General features: G+C 46.4%; 1 protein-coding gene across 1 annotated transcript in view; it reads right to left on the reverse strand.

The window, feature by feature from the left end:
- The window catches only part of unc5da (unc-5 netrin receptor Da), a 213,541-nt gene that overhangs the window by 66,932 nt on the left and 125,944 nt on the right, over positions 1–20,665 (reverse strand). The window contains exon 3 of the mRNA XM_053853945.1: positions 12,330–12,536. Coding sequence (XP_053709920.1) covers positions 12,330–12,536 — 207 coding nt within the window. The remainder of the gene's footprint in view (positions 1–12,329; positions 12,537–20,665) is intronic.

A 20,665-nucleotide genomic window follows, 5' to 3' on the forward strand; every position in this document is an offset into this window, starting at 1 on the left:
GCAGACTCAGGTATTGACCAGACTTCAAAATCGCAGCGTGTTCAAATGCACACAATTACAAATGTTTACGTATTTTATTAAATTAGAAATGTTTACGTATTTTATTAGAAGAACCCCCCACAGTGCTCTATGGGGGTCCGAAATAGTCCCCTGAAATAGTTCTGCGCTGAATAATAAAGAGGAAAACGTCTGTGATTCATGAATTGAACTCCGTCCAAACCATTTTGGTTTGAATGCATTTCAAAACTGTTTTTTTCAATAAAGTTCCCAGTTCCCCTCGCTGCCCAATTCAACAAGAAACAACAGCAGCGTTTAGACAAAAGAGAATGAGTCGCATATGCTCACTACAGTGAACGCGACTCTTCCTCAGGTACTGAACAGAGAATATCTTCATTCACCTCTGAGCTCTACTTCTTCTACTGCACTCTATTGAAGTCAGAAGTCATTTATTAAGCTGGAAAATGTTCATTATGAGGTGAAAGATGGACAGCATCAGGGACACCTCAGATGAACAGAGGTGTTCTGATGGACCACCAGTAACATGGAAACCTACTGACACTCGAAAAGGCTTTAGCTGTTGTAAGAAGTGGAAGAAACATGCAAGATGCAGTCAGGTGGAAACAGAGTCCTCACCCTTCTTGAGGTGAAGCAGCAGCTCTCAGCATTAAGCTGCCCATCTAACTGCAAAGGACTGTTCACACCAAAGCGCCACAAATCCGCCTCTGTAGCCCAGTCTGCTGGGGGCGGGGCTAAAGTCAGCGGCGAGTCAGCATGGCGGCTCAGAGACTCAGAACTGTATTTATTGACTGCGGAAGTCTATTGAATGAAGAAACAATGTTAAGATGCCACCGTCTCTGGGTGCACCAGATGCTTCAGCTTTTTCTTGTCCTGTCTCTGAGTGGTAAACGTGTCAGGGTGCCAGAGTTCAGATCTCTCAACGTCGTGTGCTGTGGCTGTGACCCTGTTGCCCGAAACGTGTCACACTCCCTCTCCCGCACTGTAGCGCAACGTCAGGTCGCCCGTAACGCCGCCTCTTCATTTGCTTTACAAACAAATGAGTCGTTTTTGCTGTCGGTGCGAGTTGCTTTCCAGCTGAGGGCGAGTTTGAATTCACTTGACTCAGGAGCCTGCAGGGGGCGGTGGGCCGCTGAATTACATCACCCCTTGTCCCCACTGTAGAAGTCACCGTCCCCTGTGCCTCTCATTCGCACTCTTCAGATCAAAATACACGACAGTGGGATTCTTTTTGACAGCTCCTCAACAGGAAGAGATAGCCAAACCACGTCGCCCCCCCCTGCTCACACACACCCCTGGTTCACTATCTCTTCATCTCTGAACGCAGGAGCCGTTATCTTCTCCTTCTCAAGGCAAGGATCCATTTTCAGCCTCCAATGTCCTCGCTCCCCCTGATCCCCTCATTCAGTTATCTCTCCATCAGGATATCTTTTTTCTCTGCACCGGAGTCCACCGGCACAGATATCCCCTCTGTTTCACCTTCCTCCGCTCTTCTTTCACTCTGTCCTTCAGGAACCATTCTATCACTCATCTCCATCTCGAGCCGTGTTTCAAAAACAAAAAGTATGAAAAAGGAGGAGGTCAGAGGATTCAGGCGTTTCTCTTTGTGGGCTGTTTTCTGCTATTGGGAAAATTGGCTGCAAAGAGAAAATTTCCTGAACATATTTTGTCCTCCTCGCTCAAAAAATGAAATGCAAAGCTCGGCCAACAGTAGCCCCACTAACTAGTACTAGTAGCCAGACTTCCTTCTTGAACATTCCATTTGCCGACAAGTGACAACAGAACTCTTGATAATGATTCTAATACAGCAACATACTCCAGAAGGTTCAACGTAGGCTTTTCACTACTGCTTTTATCGTTCCATCCTCACGCAACCCCCAACGTTTGGCTTTTATTAAAAAATGCATCTGTATGAAATAAAATTTTCATTTTTTAATAAAAAAAAATCCTACACAGAAAGTTCTTCAGTAATGTGAATGAAAAATGAAATGCAAAACAAAGCTAATGGTTTATAGCTTGTTTCCAACATGCTCTAAAGCTGTTAAGAGGCCAATAACACTCACAATAAAACTCAAGAATGAAACGGCAGCACTCAAGGAGGTTCACTTTCACTTTCCACTGCTGCATTCCCACTTTTACCTTTCCTTCCTCACACAACATAACCTCCCCAGCAACATTTGGCAGCAAAGAGCTGCAGTTCCACATGATGCTTCAGATGAATTAGCATTTTCATCGACATGTTTAGGTGTGAGGGAAAGTCAGTAAATGATGCGTTAGAAAAATGAAGCTCTGGATTTCAGCCAGATTTAAATCATGTAAAACATTTTAGTTTAGTTTAGTTGGGAGACTCTCAGGGTATGTTCATAATGCAGGGCTTAATACGCTGCATGCGTGTTGGCAGGCACAACAACAGCAGTGAGCAGTGTTTGTAAACAAGGATGCTAGTGGTGGAGGGTGCAGTACATGGCGATTTTAAAGTTGCCTTCCTACCACAGCAACACATTTGTTTTAAGGATGAGGTTAAGAGCTAAAGGGCTTCTGGTCACGACGTTTTTGTGGTGGGATGGCAGCAACATCCATAGAGAGAACGTTTCCATCGGAATCATGGTTTGATGTTGCCGATACGACTCGAGGACGACATTGGTTAAATTACAACAACAGGTTTCTAAACAATTCATTGCTTTGAAATTCAGTAGCTTAAGCCAAAAAAAATCTTACCTGTGTGAATGTGAAATGACGACCAGGAAACTAGACTAGCGTAGAGATGTTTCATCGCCTCCATAATCGAATGTGTTTGTTTCAATGTTTCCACTTCGGTTTAATACGTCAGAGTTCATCTTGGAACTTGTTGTGCTTGTTTGGACCCTGGTGTATTTTGTATCCACTCAAACCCGATTGTTTGCTGAGACCATAAATGATCTGCAGGATGAATAAGATCTTGGTGGCGTGTCTGGTCGCAGCGTAACCGTGAAATCATAGCACTGTAAGGGTCAACGCTGGAGGCAGCAGATCACCATAAGAAGACGTTCATCTTTCTATTTTGAATCATTTCTGATTCTGAGAACCTTTTGAAGAAACAACCAAAAGCAATGACTGAATTTCAGTCTTATCTTCAGTCGGCTGTCTGACATGTCTCACACTCCCCACTGATGTGGAACTCCAGATGATGGATGGAGAAGTTATAAAAAAGTTCATTATCTCTCGCTTTGTTGGACTCGCTAATCCGCTCCTTCATTGTCTGACGCGTTTCAACCATATCGCTAACATGTGAAGTGGACCTTTGTTCCGTTTGAATCGCTGTCCCTTCACAATGGAAGTATGAATCTGGAGGACGAAACTCTCTGCAGCATTCCATCTCTCACCCGCTCGTCTTCAACGCCACTCTCTGGAGTGTCACCACATCACCATTTCCGCCTGAGTGGACTGCATCTTGAGAGTCTGACGTCACAAACTGAAGTGGATCTCTGCGAGTCTGTTACCGCGGGATACAACAGAGATGTGCTATTGATGCTCACACGGATGTTTGGAAGAAATAGATTGGTGGAGCATGGTGCTATTGAAACTTGTTCTTGGTTCAGATGTTACATTTCAACACGGATTTCTGTATTTTACTGTAGTTTAAAGTGGGAGAGGCTAGCTGGGGGAAGAAGGACTCACTCGAAAGATCACTCGATCACTAGTGTGTAAACTTTAACTGCACTTTCAGAGTGAACCTGATGGTACTGTCCTGCTGTTTAAGCTTTGGTTCTGGTCGACTATTTAATGGTCTGTCTCAACCTCCCTGTCCAGAAAACGCCATTAAAGGAATAGCACCAGCGACGCAGGTTTTGGACAGAAGCTCGCTTTAGTTAGCACCACGAAGGGGGTAGAAGAGAGATAGCATTCGCTATGAAGACCCACCATGACAGGCTGGGTGACTGCGTGAGCATCTTCTCCACAGTGGAGTAAACTCCGAGACTAATCACGGACTAATAACCTTCTGTACCATGGAGAAGTTGTGTGTGGAACCTGATGCAGTGCGTGTGTTCCTCTGTCTTAGCCGACGTCTGCGGTGAACAAGCCTGTGTTTGGTAATTCGCGGCGACACTGATCTGCAGATTTCAGCTTCCTTCACTCAGGTCGTTTTAATCGTTAGTTCTCACAAGACGATGAGTGATTCGTTGCTTTAAGAACCTCCATGTTAGCGACTGTTAGCATCCTTGCGAAGCAAATCGAGGCTCACGATGGTGATCGAACGCATGACTCTTTACTACTGATAATACTCCACATCTATCACTTGAGATCTCCATAATATTGAATTTTATTCAGAAACTTGCTACTTTAATTCCAAATCTTGCTGTTGACAATGATGACCGGTACATGGCAGTGACAGGTGGAACCATCACTCGCCAACGCCGATTCTGAACCTCTGAAGGGAGACAGTCAGCACGACCACTGTCTCCAGAGTTCAGTAGAACAGTCTGAAACGTCTCCTCGCAACCTGTCGGCTTCCATTGTTCTTCCTCTACGGCATCGCTCCACCATAGTAGGGTGTAGAGTGATGCCAGGGGCGTGTGACCTCTGGGAACATACTTTTTCTGCCGTACTAGAATAAACTGTCATGGCACATCCACTCATATACAGTGGTACCTCGGTTCTCGACCACAATCCGTTCCAGACGGCCGTTCGAGAAGCGATTTGTCCGTAATCTGAATCGATTTTTCCCATTACAGTGAAAGGAAAAAGAACTAATGCGTTCCAAGCCTTAAAATAGTCTTTTGTAGGAGTGAATGTAGAGTGTCTGCTGCAGGTGGCTGTTCCTCTATGTGTGTGGCCGCTGCATGTGGGAGGGGTTGCCGAGTGAGTGACGTCTCTCCAGAAGGGAAGAGGTGCCCGGTGCGTGTCCAGCTCTGAATGTGCGCTTCTGTGCAGTTTGGCTGTGACCAAGTCATAAACCAAGTCAGGCTCTGTCCCAGACTGGCCTCATCCCTGTCCCAGCTCCAGCCCACAACAGGACATCAAACCCTGGAGTGAGCGCTCCAGCACCTCCCCTGTGACACTCTACCACGGTCCAGTGTGGAGACAGCAAAGGTTTTACACCTCAATATGAAGAAAAAACAGTCAGTAAATGGAGCTAACGGGACACGTCTGCATACAGAGGCTGCGTTATACACTATAACAAAGCGCCTCGTGGGTCAGCTGGTCGGTCCACGCTTGTTATGTTTTTTCCAGCTTTTTTCGGGGGCGTTTGAGTTCTGGATTTTCGTTCGAAATCCGAAGCAAAAAAATCTAGAAATTTTTGTTCGAATTCCGAGACGTTCGAAAACAGAGGCAGCACTGTACTTATAAAAATAATATAGACAAATGATACTATCTATAGAGGCGGCGGAGAGTTGAGAGGCATGAAATCACGGGGTCAGTGTTCAACATCAGAATCCAGATGATCACACCACACGTCCATCTTTAGCCCTCTTGCTTCAGTGTCAAAAGTGTTTGGGATGAAAACCGGATATTTCTGATGACCCACTTTCTAGTGCAGAAGTATTTGTCACGAACCCCCCTCCGTCTGTCATTTTTGTCTGGACTGCTCCCTGCTCCCGCCTTTCTCTCCGCCTCTCTTCCAGGATTTGGGGGCCACAGACACACACACACACACCTGATGCCGATCCCGCAATCATCCCGCTCACTACTTAAACGCCGGCCAGACGACAGCTGGCGTCAGTTCATCACGTGTGTTCTCCCTGAAATGACTCTCCGCATTCGTCTTGACAGTCTGAATGATTCATCTCCGGACCATGGACATTTTGCCATGTGCTTTCATTTTGTGAGTTTTTTTACTGACTGATCTCCTTTTTGTTTTCCAGTGTGTCTGTGACCCTGGTTCCTCTTCCCCCCAATCCTGTGGACTTGTTTCACTTTCCTGGACTTGCTACGCGCTCACAGACGCTTGTCAATTCATTCGACTGTTTCTGTTTTTTTGGACTCTGTCGCCATCTCACATTGTGTTTTCATATTGCATTTGTTTATTTCCGGCTCCCTTAGTTAAACAGTAGAGTTTCATTTCTGTATTTCTTAGATTCTCCTTCGAGATTAGAAGCGAATCTCCAGTATCTGTCTGCTGCATGTGGCTCTCCGTCTACGTTCACTACAGTGTTGGCCGTAACTCATTCTTGCAGCAGAGGTCCGCCACACACACACTGAGTTTACTACCAAACCTGACCAGTTCTTTTCCCTCACTGTAACACATCCAACTCCTGCTGCTTTCCCACAGACGTCCACGGACTGCGCGGGATTCTTGCCACTTTCTTTCAGAACTATCCAACATCTGCATCCTCCCATTTGAGCGTGGTTCATTAAAACATTTACTAATTGACATTATCAAAGAGACATTATCCAATTGCCCTCTGAAGTTAACAGCCTTGCCGAGATTGTTTTCTTTCCACGAAACTGCACACGTTTCTTCATTAAGCTCCACAATCAGAGAGAAATGTCACCTAAACCGATTCTCCAGCCGCCGTTATTAAAGTTGATGATCTGTTTTCTTCATATTCCTTTAACGAGCGCTAAGCTAACGCCGCGAGGCACCAGGCAGAAATCAAGACGGAGTCGTTTCATTGCCGCCGCTGAAACAATTTTTGCTTTATCCGGGTGATTTCGTAGTTCATTTACAAAAATTCATTTACGCTCTTGTTGCTCTGCGCCCAGACATCTGGCTGCTGTGCTATTACACTGTTATGATCAGGTAGTGACATGCCGGGGATTCACACTCACCATATTACTCCTTCAACAACCAGCAGGGCGTGTGGCGGACGCCTGCTGGCAGCCGTGTTGATGGGTGATATTCCAAGAGGCAACAAAAGAGTGAGTAATTGCTCCGACGTTATTTCAGGACGAATTGCCGTCCGATGATGAAACTTGTTCGACGGTTCTGGTGCAGCCATTGCTGCAATATGCAAGAAGAGGAAGTGATATCGAACACGTCTGTCCCTCACAACTACACCGTCCAGCAGAGGTGTGTGACTCGTCCGATAGATCACCGACGTGACTACGGCAAACGAGCCAGGTCATTTGTGTTGCTTTAACACGGACCGAGTTTTCAGGATTCAGACACACCAAAGTTGTGCTGCTACAAGGGTAGTTACTCACACTGCTTACGCCCCTTCATCGTCGCTAAAACGGTTTATGCAAGCGATTGAAAACTGTCTGCACAAGCTCACGGCGCCTCACAGCCAGCTCCAAATTGCAGAGTAAAAATGTCCGCCACAGCAGATGCGGCTGGATCCATTCAGGTTACAAAGCAGCCTGAATGTTGTGGAGCGTCTTCCTGCTTCCATGCTCCCGGCAAGAGCAGAATCTATTGGCGGGAACTGTAACGGATAATTTCTTATTTGGGTTTCCACATATCTCCTCGGCTGCTCTGTCACCTGTAGCGTCGCGGCGATGGAAGAAAGATGAACCCGCGCCGACGTCCGCCCCTCCGGACAGACAGCGGCGTGCCCCCCCACCGGCCCTCCGGTCAAACAAGGAGAGGGCGTCTGTTTTTCAGTCTGTCTGCATTTATTTTACAGCTTACTGCTTTAATAGCCGCGTCCCCGCTTCAGCCCGCTGAACCTCGGGGGGCCGCTGTAGCAGCTGAGTCACACTATAATAGCTTCCACTCAGATACAGATGTTCGCCTGCCTCCCACAGATGAAGCTGAATGGACAGCCAGGAGTGTCTTCACTTGGGCTGCCGGTTCATTTTCGCACCACCGCCGCCTCGGTACACAATCTTGGCAGAAAGGCTGTTGGAGAAATATACTCTGCAAGCATCACTCCAAGCCCCAGCCGAGTCCAGAGACCGTGTTTAAAGGCTCTGATGTGAATTGTAAAACCTGATTGGGATACTGAGCCGCACATCAGCATTCACCAAACATTACAGCCGTTTTGTTTGTGCCGCCGTCGCAGGAACATGAATACACGAGCGTGGGGCGATTTGAGTTATTTAGCAGGAAGTGTGAGGAGACTATTTAACTCTCAGCAAGATGGTGTCAAGGCCAATAAGAGCGTGAGGGAAAACAGCGCCAGCAGCCGTGTGGAGATCACAGCCAGTTCACTTCGGAAAGCATTTTGGAGTTTAGTCCCCATCACTTACAGGGTTCGCACTCGTCTCACACGCTCAGAACCACCACATTCATCAGGAATGTTGGGCTCGGGGGCCATTTGAGGCCCTTGATCAGGGTCCACGTGGCCCTCAGTCTCTGTCTTAAAGTGCATTATGTGTGAAGTAGATCACACACATGATCAAGCCAGGCTTGGAGATTAAGATTATAATAGATATAGACAGATCATACTCTTAGATTTTGGCTGAGATGGCATCTGTGTGTGTCAGCAGGACGAGATAGACAAGGTCATGAAGCCACCGTGCCCAAGACAGGACTAAGGACAACACTACGATATTATTTTATGGTGTTTCAGTCAAAAACATAAACCACTCTCACGATGTTCTGCTCCTGACTCTGCTCCAGCGTGCTCTCACTGCAGGCAGGACTCACTGCCCGCACTTGTCTTGTGGTATGTCCCCAAGTTTTTGGTCAGCCAAATCGCGTGGCAGGAAACTGGCCATCATTTATGATGTGTAAACAAAACCCTAGAATCTCCAATAAGGTCTCATAAAGCTTTTCAACTGACGGAGCTGACGGAACAGCCGGTTTACAACTAGCTCCACGAGCACCTTTGGTCGTACAGGAACCGCTGTGTTTCAGTGACCTTGAAAGTGAGATACTTTATTGACCACACAGGGAGAAATTCACTAGTTGGAGCTGGGAATGACACGGCCTACATATGGAAGTTGGAAAAGAAGACAGTGACAGTCAGGAAAGCTATTCTCAGCCGTCAATGCTCCGTGACACTGGATGAATTTGAAACATGAATTCGTGGAATACGTTTGTTACTTTTGCCGAATTTCATTGTTTCATTGTCTCTACTTCCTGTTCACGTTTGGGGAAGCCGTCTTGAAAATTCTCCCACCTTCAAACTGGGAAATGATCAGGTACGAGGACAAGTGCAATGCACCATTAGCCTCCTCTCATAAGGTCAGATACACGCGGTGCCAGTGGCCGGAGGGACACTTTTCTAACAGCATTTTATTCCAGCTGCCGCTCCATTGCCTGATAACGTTTCACCTCCGGCTCTTTTCAGTGCGTCTTTTAAATGATGTTTGTAGCGCCAATGTTTCATCCAAACTTGTTGTGTAGTTGAGAGTCTGTGAATGTAGTGTGGAGTACCTACCAAAGACAACAATCTCTTACCTCTTTCTAATGGTCTAAAGCTATGTGACGCATTACATAGCTTTGACACGAGCGTTGAAAGTTTTTATAAAAACACAGATTTTAACAGCAGGATGTGATGTCATCACTCGTGACCAAAGACCTGAGTCTTGACTCGGACATGTGACCAAAGACATCAGACTTGACTTGCAAAAAATGATGTGTGAGCACGTCTGGTCAAGAGAAATCTTTTTTTTTTTGTCATTTTGTCAACAACAATGTCCATCACTCCTGTCCTGAACTGAGCCTCGCAGCTGTCGGTTACGAGTCACAGCAGAAAGACGAGAAAGGAGTGTGAAGGAACAACAAGTCAGCCGTCGCTTAACAAAACTACACAGCTCCGTCTCAGAGAGTATTTTAAGCTGCTGGATGTTATTTTAAAAAGCAGTAGACGAGAGGAGGAAGGTTTTCAACTTGGCATGTAATCACGAAATTAGACTGGAGGTCACATGTTGAAATTAGCATTGAGCTCAGAGCTGACAGGAAGTAGCAGCTAATCCCGGCTCCGGCGGCTAAGGACCCGTCACCGCGCCGTCGGCTCGCGCGCTCACACTGGTTTCATCAAAAGTCTTCAGTTCGCAGACAAATCCCGCTGTTGTTAAATATAATCGCGGCGTGAATAGCTGCTTGTTGGTTGACGCAGAGTTCACCGGGAGCTCCGCCGTCTCGGGCCGAGAAGAGGAATTAAAAACAGAGGGAGGCTAATGGGAGATGAGCCGACATGAAATCTCTGTTCAAGTGTCTCCACTGAAAGATCACTCGCTCGCTGACAAATGCCAGAGTTGGAGCTTTCAGGAGCTGTCGCGGACGCCAACGCTCCACACCGAACCCATGACCTTCGCTTCCAGAAACTTGGCATTTCGCTTCTCATTGAGTCAAACGCAGCGCTTGACACACAACAATGAACTTTAAAGGACTTTCATCACGGCATCTTTTGTCCCATATGTTTAGCATTCATGGCTACTTTACATGCAATGTTTTTGATGCCTTTTCTACCTCTCCTTCACCTACAGATGAAGTCCTTTCCAATGGATGGAGACCTTCCTCAGTGTGGATGGGGATCAGCTCACAAATCAGACACCAGTCAGAATCCAGGTTGGAGTTGAGGACTTCAGCTATCTTAAGGTCTCATCACAAGAGTTTACTCTGTCTGGACTCTCTCTCAGAAGATCTCTGAGAGCAGATCCTCTACTACTCCAAGAGAACCCCATCCTCCTGGATATTGTGCCCCGGGGCCGAGCCAGGCCTGGAGAGGTCAGCTCTCTCACATGACTGGGACCATGTCCTTCTTCTCGCTGGTGAGAGGACTGGACTTTTTTGCTTCAGCTGCTGCCCTCACAACCTCATCTCATTTCAGAAAACGCATGCTTGGATGGAATACCTTTTTCCATGTTCACCTCTATGACAAAGTTGCTGGTGGAGTTCTACACGGCCATCATCCAGTCCATCCTTATCTCCTCTATCACCGTCTGGTACAACAGCGCCACCTCCAGGGACCACAGCAGACTGCAGCGCATCGTGCGTTCTGCTGAGAAGGTGATGGGTTGCAGCCTGCCACCTCTTCAGGACCTGTGTGTCTCCAGGACCCAGAGACGTGCAGGTGGGATCAGAGCCTTCGACCCTTCTCACCCTGGTCATGGACTGTTTGTTCCTCTTCCCTCTGGCAGGAGGCTACGGTCCATCCAGACCAGAACCTCCCGTCACAGGAACAGCTTCTTCCCCTCGGCCGTCAGACTGTTGAATTTGTGAACAGCCTTGTTGTTTATTTTATTTTATATTTTCTGTCAGCACTTTATTCCAAAAGACTTTCCTAGTTGGTGGGCTCCCCACTGACCATGGCAATAAATTCAATTCTGATTCTGATGTGTTTATCTCTAACTATTTGCTAAACCTATCCCCTTGCTCAAGGGTCCACGTCCTGACCCAGCTCACAGAGATGGAGTGTCCAGGCGGGAGGGGAAATGGAGGGAGCAGGCGGGGGCCGCAGATCCGGACCGGTGCGGGGAGGTCTCTTGTTAACTCTGGGGGGGGTATTGATTAGCAGCAACGGCAGGAGGGTGAAACATTAACGCTGTCACGCTAACAGCAGCCGCGGCCGACCCTCATTCTCTCCTGTCAGCCCAGAGTCCGAATCCAATTAGGCCGTGGTCATGGGACGAGCGGCGCCGGGCGAAACTAATTATAGTAAACACTTTGACAGGCAGCAGTTCAAGAGTAAACACAATAAACGCAGGTTCTTCAAAAGCTCATCGACGGCTTCATTGAAATCCAATTACTAAGGAGGGGCGAGTCGGGGAAACAATGCAAACGGGCAAAAACAAAAACACGAGTTTCTCCAAGTTGCATCAGCGCAGGCCGTCAGAGGGAAGAGACGTTTCCGTGTTGCTGCAGTCGCAGAAGTGACACCGAGCCGGAGAAGCGACTAGCAGGAGTCATGTGATGAGCTGAAGGTGCAGTGTGGTGGAAATGGACTGCCTCCATCCCGTTACACTTGAAAAACGTCCCGGCAAGTTGAAGCAAAGTGAATTGAAATGAAAGACAAAAGTGGTCGAGCATCTGCTGAGCTAACACCAGAGCTTCCATCAGTCGGGAGCTGGTTCACTCTGGGACGGCTAGATGGCGACAAAGAGCCTCACCTGCAAATGTAATCGTGTTTGTGTGTCACAAACAAGACGCGTGAGAGGCTGGGGAAAGGGTTATGCTGCGTGTGGGGGGGGGCTTGTTTAACCTGCCTCAATAAAACACTATCCTCGTGGGGACCTTATGTGTTTGTGGGGACTCCCCACAGGTCCAAACCTCAGTTTTGAGGATGAAGACTTCAAAATAACTGGGTCATTATAATTGGGTTTCAGTTTGGTTCAGAGTCCTGGTTCAGGTGAGCCATGTGTTTTGGAGGGTTAGGTGTAGGGCGACAGGCTGGGGAAAGGGTTATAACAATGAGAAACCTCACAATACAAACATGTGTGGCGTGTGCGCGAACAGCCGGGATCAGATTCCGGTCTCGGCCGGACCGAAGTCCAGTCAGTACCTGTTGTCAGGTCAGTGTGCTCCTGAGACAGGTGCTGGCTCTGGTGGACCCACTCGCCATTGCACTTGAAGAAGATCTGCAGGGCGGGTCGGGCCCGACAGCGGAGCTTGATGGGGTTGCTCTTGATGATGTAAGCGTCCACCGGCTCCTCCAGGAAGCGTGGCAAGGTCCCCGGCTGACCATGCTGCAGGTTCTCAGCCCGAGCTCCTGCGGAGAGAGGGAACCGTCAGACACCAGGAACGTGAGCAAACTCCAGGCGCTGCTGTGAGTCCAAATGAGCGGGTGAGTGGTGATCACCATCTCTTGCCGACTCCCTCTCGAACCCGCGGCCAAGTGAGCGCCGATCAAACCTGCTACCCGCCTCCCGCCCTTGCTGACTGGATGTGTTCCCTCTAAACACTTTAATCCTCTCATTGCTCACAAGTGTAGGGTGCCTACACCTCTCTGTCAGGGAACCCGCTGCACGCCGCGCTCCTCCACAGTGACGGGCCTGAAAACCCCATCAGGATTAGAGACCCCTCACTCCTCCTCCTCCTCTTACTCTCACTCTCCAGCTAATCTCACCCGCCTACCGTTCCCGCCGGAAGTCTCCTGATTGAGGGAAGGAGATAAAAAAGACTCCCCGGCTGTGAAAATCACGGCGCCACTCTCTTCCCGCCATGCGACACGTTTTCTCTCCACCGTCCTGGAAGTGAGCCTGAATAAAGAAACATGCTTTTAATTTCTGAGGCTGCCGCCGCGCGCCGGCTCCTCTTCCGCACACCGCTCCAGTCTGCTTTGTGTGCGGAGCACCGACATGTTTTGTGTTTGGACACGGACACCACTGAGCCAACAGGCAGATTAAATACAGCGCGAGGAAAGCATATTTGTTAATAGATCAGCCGCTCGCCAGGATCATCACAGCGGGACGCTCCTGCTTACTGACACGGCCCAACACCAAGATAAAAAACAAACCACCAGTGTCCAGCGCGCCAAGTTCACACAGCAACCAGAGCGACTTCAAGGTGCAAAACCAGAGATTCAAAGTGAAATGATTCAATGCATTGTAAGTTTAAAGGGCAAAAGCAAAGAGAAACATAGAAAACACAAATGAAAAATGAAACAAAAAAATTGAGTGATGCTAAAGCGTTTCAATAATGATATTTTTTTGGTTGAAATAAATGATATATACAGCACAGGCTAAAGGTTTGGACACACCTCTTATTCAATGTATTTTCTTCAGTTCCACAACTACTGTGTTTACATTGTAGATTCTCACTGAAGGCATGGACGCGATGGATGAACAAATGGAATTCTGTAGCAAACAAAGAAGTGTTGAATTACACAAAACATGTTTTGTGCTTTGAATTCTTCAAAACAGCAGGTCTTTGCTTTGATAACTACTTTGCTCACTCTTGGCTTTCTGGTGATGAGCTTCATGCTGTGGTCACCTGATAAGGTTTTCCAAAAATTTCAAACAAAATTTAAAAATGAAAAAAAGGCAGAAGTGAGGCAACGGTGTTTCAGCGGCTTTATGAACAAGTTAGTAACTACAGGTAAATAAATAAATAAAAATATGGAATTAAAAATGTAGACTGAGAGTCAAAACTGCAAGATGCACGGCCAATTTTAAAGGAAAAAGGGTCAAAATTACAGAAAAAAAACAAAAACTGCCACTGGTTTCACTGAGGTTAGATGCAAATTAATATTTCAAATAAAGAAATACAGATTTAAAAATTCAGACTTGATATTAAGAAGTACGACGGCCAACATTTTCAAACAAAAGGAAAAGAATAATCTGAATTCCATGACTAAAGTGAGACATGACAGCGATTAAAATGGAGACTCTCCAAGTAAAATTGAAATAAAAAAACAAACAAAATGTTTTGACAACAAATTATTATATTATTATAAATATTATTATTATTATTATTATTATTATTATTAACAATAATAAAATCTTAATACTTGAGAGCCCCAAAATGGCTCCAGAGATTAAGGTCGTGTTCTGTGTAAAAAAAATTTCAAGATAAAACATTGTTTTCAACCATGGTCTTTTTCAACAGGTCAAAATGGGAAGATTAAAATATACAAATATTGAGATACATTTTGGACCAGAACACGAAAAGTTGAAGTGGCAAAATATAGCTAAAAACGTTGCATCTGCCAAATAAGAACCTTGAGCCTGAACCTTCGTGGGTGACAAGACAGTCAGGAATCACATTTCAGTGACTCACTGGTGTCTGTTTTTTTTGCCCCGAACCGGAGATCAACATCTCGCTGAGCTGTTCCCTCACAGGTGGGTCGGACTCTGGGCTGGCACCGACACGTGGCGCGTCTCGCTCTCAGACAGAAACAAGACATCAGCGCCGAGGGCTGAGTGATTTCTCCACCAGACGCAGCTGTCTCTTCCAATTTGCGCATGCTAACGTTTGTCCAGCAGATCCAGACGCCGTCTGCTAACACTCCATCAGCGGTGACACACCACAAACATCCTGCGCCGCCACTCACATGCAACATTCAGGAGCCAAGCCTCCCACATCAGAGCGCCGTGTGGCGCTTCTGGGTCTGAGGGGAACCAGACATGATGTCCACTCCACCAAGAGGATTCAAAGGAGGGACAAATGTCTGAGACGGCTCGGGATGATGGTGCACCTGGGACCGTCACCATCTGACACCAGCTCTTTAAAGACAGTTTCAGCCGCCTAAATTTGATAAAAATAAAAAATAAAAAAAAAAGATAAATAGGAGTATAAGTCAAGATGTTTGACACAAAAGGGGGTGAGAAATGAATAAGTGGAAGAAAAAATAATTAAAAATCAAAGGACTTTCATGATCTAATGCTGAAAATATCACTAGAAAAAATACTTCAATAATAATAATAACAATAATAAATTACAGGACATGGCTTTGAAGTTAATATTATTATTTTTATATGATCACATGATGTCATGATATTAAAATACATAAGCAAATACCAGCAAAAGTGTGAAATTCTAATAAAAATGACAAATATGAAATTGAGAAAAGTCAATAACTGACTTCACACAAAGAGGAAATTAATAGTAAAAAAAATGCAACAAGATCGAGCGCACTAGAAATAACAATAATAATTTGACGTTCCTCAATAACCTGACAAACACATGACATCACCACGTCACCGCGACACATTCCCGCCTCCCCCTGATGCCAAGGATGCCGTCCATCTCCAGCGTACTTGAGGCAGGAAATCTTTGCGCTCCATCAGAGGAAAGTAAATTTGTGTTGCAGAAACGGAGGAGTGCGACCGCGGGGCTGACGGAGAAAATACGGCTTTAATAAAACACAACGACGGTGTAATGTGTCGGCCAATAATCAGGCGGCTCCAGGCGCTAAACGTTTGACGCCGCAGATGCTTGGAAGACATTCTGCCTTCGCACCACGCGTCCAGGATGAAATAAAACAGTTTTGTCATGTGGAGGGTTTCAGATGTCTTCACACTGTTTAAATAACTTCCACCGCCGTGACACTTTGTTAGCCGCCATTTTCCTTTTTGTTATTTATGTTGTACTTTACACATAGTTCACAATGACATTCATGTTAAAAGAGCGACTGAATGATTTCAACATGTATTTTACACCATCAACAGGAGTTTTTATTGACTTTAATATGTTGCAATATTATTTTATTGATTCATTTTTCAGGCTCAAAACATTTGACACCAGCTCCAGATTCTTAAAGGTCTGTGTAGTAAAGGGTGAAGACTATTTTATTTTCCTGTTATTTTGCTTGGAAGTATAATTACTGCATTTTCACAGCAAATGACCAATGCACTCACCACGACACTACCCAAATTTTCAGGTCAGACTTCGGTTCCTCTAAAATTCTTGAACAGCCCGCGGCTACTGTTCAGAAATCGTTCGTCCACTAAGACGAATAAAAAAACAAATTGTTTCAGTGGCCACCGTCAAGACGAAATGGTTGCAGGTTTGGATCCTGTGTAAACATTTAAGGTGCTCCCCCTAGACTTGCATGGATATCCTCCGGCTACCCTGATTTCCTCCCACACTCAAAGAACATACAGAAAACTGGGCTACTGGAGACCATAAGTTGTGAGGTGAGGTGTCCAGGTGTCCTCCACCTGTTACTCCAGGTAGCTGGAGTGGACTCCCGCTTCCTCCAACTACATGAAGGCAACAGCCACACGAAGTTGCAGATTTTCCAATCCGATCATTTTCCGTGCCAGCTTCAAATTTCGTCCAACACAGATTCAGTGACTCCCATCGAGGATGAAGTGCCTATGCCAGGAATGACTATAACCTTTGATGCTGTTGCGGTTGAGCTTCGGTTATGAATCAACACTCAACTACAAGTCGTCAGAGACGTCGAGTGTTTTTCGCAGCTCTGTGGTCACCTGCCTCGTGCTGCTCTATACATTGGCAAAGTGGTAGTACTACGCTCCAGTTCGCTGGTACTGTCGTGAAGTGGCAACTTTCAGGAAGAGAGTCAAGGCAGACAGAGCCATGACGTCATGGCTTTCAAACAGAGCCAGATCCGCAGTCGACATTGGGAAGCGTATCCGTATCGCATGATCCACTCTGGAACCCGGTTTCAAAACGTATCAGATACGGTGACTGAAAACTCCGGATTCATTGGACGACAGAGCTACCTGCCTGGGAATCTGTGTGGCAGCGTGGATGGAATCTACGAGTCCACTGCCCCACTTCACACATTTTACCGCATATTCAATCTAGTTTTCTCTTTCGTTCAGCGTTTTTCGGCGGACGCTGTCTTTTCTGCCTTTCATTCTTTATTTTCCAACATTCAGCCTTTGCCAACGTTTTGTTTTCCAATAAAAAGATAAAATATTTCTAAAAATGTAGACAGAATGAAAATACAATGGAAGGTGATAGAAGTCCACTGCAGTGGCTGAGGAAGGGCTGGTTTCTCTGCACCCACTGTGTGTACTCATGGAGACAAGCAGACATCACATGGTCGACCAAACATGTAGCGACCTGTCCAGAGAGCGCTGGACAGGTACGTGGTCTTTTCTAGGAAAGTTGTCCCAGACAGTTAAAGATACAACCTGAAGTTTCTGTGAACAACATCATCATTGAGTCAGAGCTGCTTGGTTCAGTCTCACAGACGCCGAATCCACAATGACCTGGCAACGGATCAGGACTATAATCTCAGTCCTCCATACGTGACTCGTCATTTCATGGCCCCTTTAACAGCCAGGAAACAAATGAGCAAAGAGGGAAAGTTTGCCGACTGCTTTAACCAACTACACAGCATCAGGAATTAATAAGCAGGAAGCGGCTTAGCGTGGCCGCGGATAATTAATTCCAAGTTTGTTAATTAAGAGTCGGTGGCATAGTTATTTGTTAATGACTTCCTCATGTTGTTATTCCAGCAGCGGATTTGGGGAATAAGTTAGTTGGTGAGCGGGGAGGTGTTTTCCCACTTTATTAGCGGCGATATAGTGTTGCCTCGCGGCTGTCCTTGTGTGCAAATATGCGACGACCTCGCATTCATTACGTCTGCCACCGTGAGGCGCCGTCGCCTGCTGCCCCTGACGCCAGGTTCCACGCGGCAGATGGATGGCCAAGACTGAGGATCAGAGGTGAGTGGAGGAGAGGCGGCGGGGGCGGAGGGAGACGGTCGGAGCAGATGACGGGTGGGTGGTGAGGAAAGCCAGAGTCGGCGGGGGAGCATCTGCTCCCATCAAGCAGCTACACGGCCGGGATGCAAGACTTTCAGGGTTTGATGCAACGTGAAGTAAAAAATTGTCCAAACAGATAAAGATTCAGAGTCCAGAGGAGAAGACTCTCGAGTGGAGCCCACACAGCAGCTTTACCGAGACGTTCAGAGAAACACCAGAGACACTTGGTCACACTACAGACAAATGTTTTCCAATAATCCCTCACTTATTTACTGGAATGAACAATCATTTTTATGGTGTACAGGGGGAACATTGCTGGATAAATTACAGTCTGGCTAAGCTAGTCACTAATGATGACTTTATAACTAAGTAATTTGCTGCTATGACTCACACGATTAAGTAGGTTATCTATGGCACTATCTGTTACATGATCTGAAGTTGTCCACATTTACGGACAATAAAGCATCAGCGCTTTTGAATACCAGATGATTTCAAAGACAACAAACGCTTCCTGTTTGCTCTTATGATGCAAGTCTGTTTCCCATATCCACTGTCCCCTCCATCAACATGGCTGCCGCCCTGAGGAGGTGCCCAGGCGTTCGTGGGCGCAATTCTACGCTCAAGTGCCACGTTCCACACTCTTTTTCTTTGTCTGTCCCGCGTACATTTATCCGTCGTTTTGAATGATCTTCTCTCTATTTTGACTCCCTTCGTTCTCCCTGCTCCGTGTGTCTTCTTGGTTTTCCTTCTGTCATCTCTGACTCGTGCGTTCGTGTTGACAACCTTGATAGTTTACTTTGTGTTTTATTGTTCGTTGTGTGTTTGCTCTCCTGTTACAGACTCTTCTCGCATTCTTTCTCCTGGTTCGGTGATGCTTTTCGTTTGGATTCATTCCGTTGTGGACACTTCCCAGGATTAGTTTTCTGTTCTTTTCTCCCGGTTCGGTGACGCCTTTTGTTATATATTTTTGTATCTTCAATTATTGTACTGACTCGCTCCTGCCTCCTGTGACTCTTTCAACAATGCACTTGGGTCCCGCCCCACGTCTTGAACCATAACAGTGTTGACAAGGTATAAAATATATAACAAAGGCGTCACCGAACCGGGAGAAAAAAAACAGAAAACTAATCCAGAGCGTCACCAAAACTGGGAAGAGTCCACAACGGAATGAGTCCAAACGAAAAGCGTCACCGAACCAGGAGAAAGAATGCGAGAAGAGTCTGTAACAGGAGAGCAAACACACGATGAACAATAAACCACAAAGTAAACTATCGAGGTCGTCAACACGAACGCACGAGTCAGAGATGACAGAAGGAAAACCAAGAAGACACACGGAGCAGGGAGAACGAAGGGAGTCAAAATGCAAAAACTCAGAACACCAGGGTATAGAAATAGCTAAACAGAAGATCATTCAAAACGACGGATAAATGTATGCAGGACAGACAAAGAAAAAGAGCACAGCGTGTGGAACGTGACACTCAAGAACCCAACAAGTGCGATGGCTGTTGAATTCTAGAGCTAGTCAATAGTCAGGTGAAAGTCGGGCGGGTGCAGTGGCTCAGAAGCTACTCCAGGGCACCTGTCCCCCCAAACAACACGTCTCTGGACTCCCCGACTTCCCACAATGCATTGCACACTGATCGGCGCTGCGCCCTCCTGGATCTCCCTGAACACACCCATTGCTTTGTGTGTTGTGTTGATGTGTTATTTTTTTAATTTGCTTTTGAGCAAAGACTGTTGTATTAATACATTTTATGTTGGCTGTAACAACTATTTTTAACTTGCTGTTTAATTTGGAAAGTGTGCTTCATTTTTGAGGTCAGTTTTAATCACTCTAAGGAGGCGACCCTTCTGCCGGTGGGCGTTCTGAAGACCACCCTGGAGCAGCTCCTCGTCAGCAACAGACTCTTATTGACCTTCAACATGCACGTCTGTCTTCACTGACCCCGCCACCTTTTGTCTGCAATCGTTTTTGTTCCTTGGCTCCACTAGCATTTCTGTGTGCCACGGTTTACTAGCTTGATAGCCTTTCGGTCTCTTCTGAGTTTATGGACTTCTGTCTGTTACTGTTATGGAGTCTTTCAGATTGAATACATTAAATTAGCTCTCACACGCTTTCTCATGCCAAATAAGCAATTTACATAATAAACGGGAAAAATATCGACAGCACTGCAGACGTCACTGCTAATATTACAAGCAATACTACTAAAAATGACCAGGACTTTGGGAGAGATTCGAAGCAAAACGCTTTTGAAATTGCGCAGTTTGTTTGAGTGAATGTTTGCAAGTTAAAACTAGGAGAGAGAAACTGCCCTTTTAGCTTCTGTTTTGGCGCTTGATAGAAGTCATTTTCAGACGTCATGTTGATGTGCCTAAGAGCTACAGTTCTACTCTCACCAGCGGTCACCAGCTCAGTGGTGCAGCAGGGTGTCTGGACTCTCTTGGCATCCAAGAGACGGCAGTGGACTGGGGAGGAGTTCAACCTGGAGGAGGCCCCAGGAAGACCCGGGACATGCTGGGGAGATGGCAGTTGATCTGGGAAGACCGCAGGGGGACGTTTCGAGACAGAGGGGAGTCTGCACTTCTTCATTGAGACTATTTTAAAATGACGGCCTTAAAAAGCATCGTTTTGGTCCTCGCACAACTGCAATGTTCTGCCTGCACCTCCAGGTGGAGCTGTAGAGCAACCAGCAGCCTACTCACGATGGTCTCCATC

This window comes from Synchiropus splendidus, chromosome 1 (assembly GCF_027744825.2).
Source record: "Synchiropus splendidus isolate RoL2022-P1 chromosome 1, RoL_Sspl_1.0, whole genome shotgun sequence".
Classification (NCBI taxonomy): domain Eukaryota; kingdom Metazoa; phylum Chordata; class Actinopteri; order Syngnathiformes; family Callionymidae; genus Synchiropus; species Synchiropus splendidus.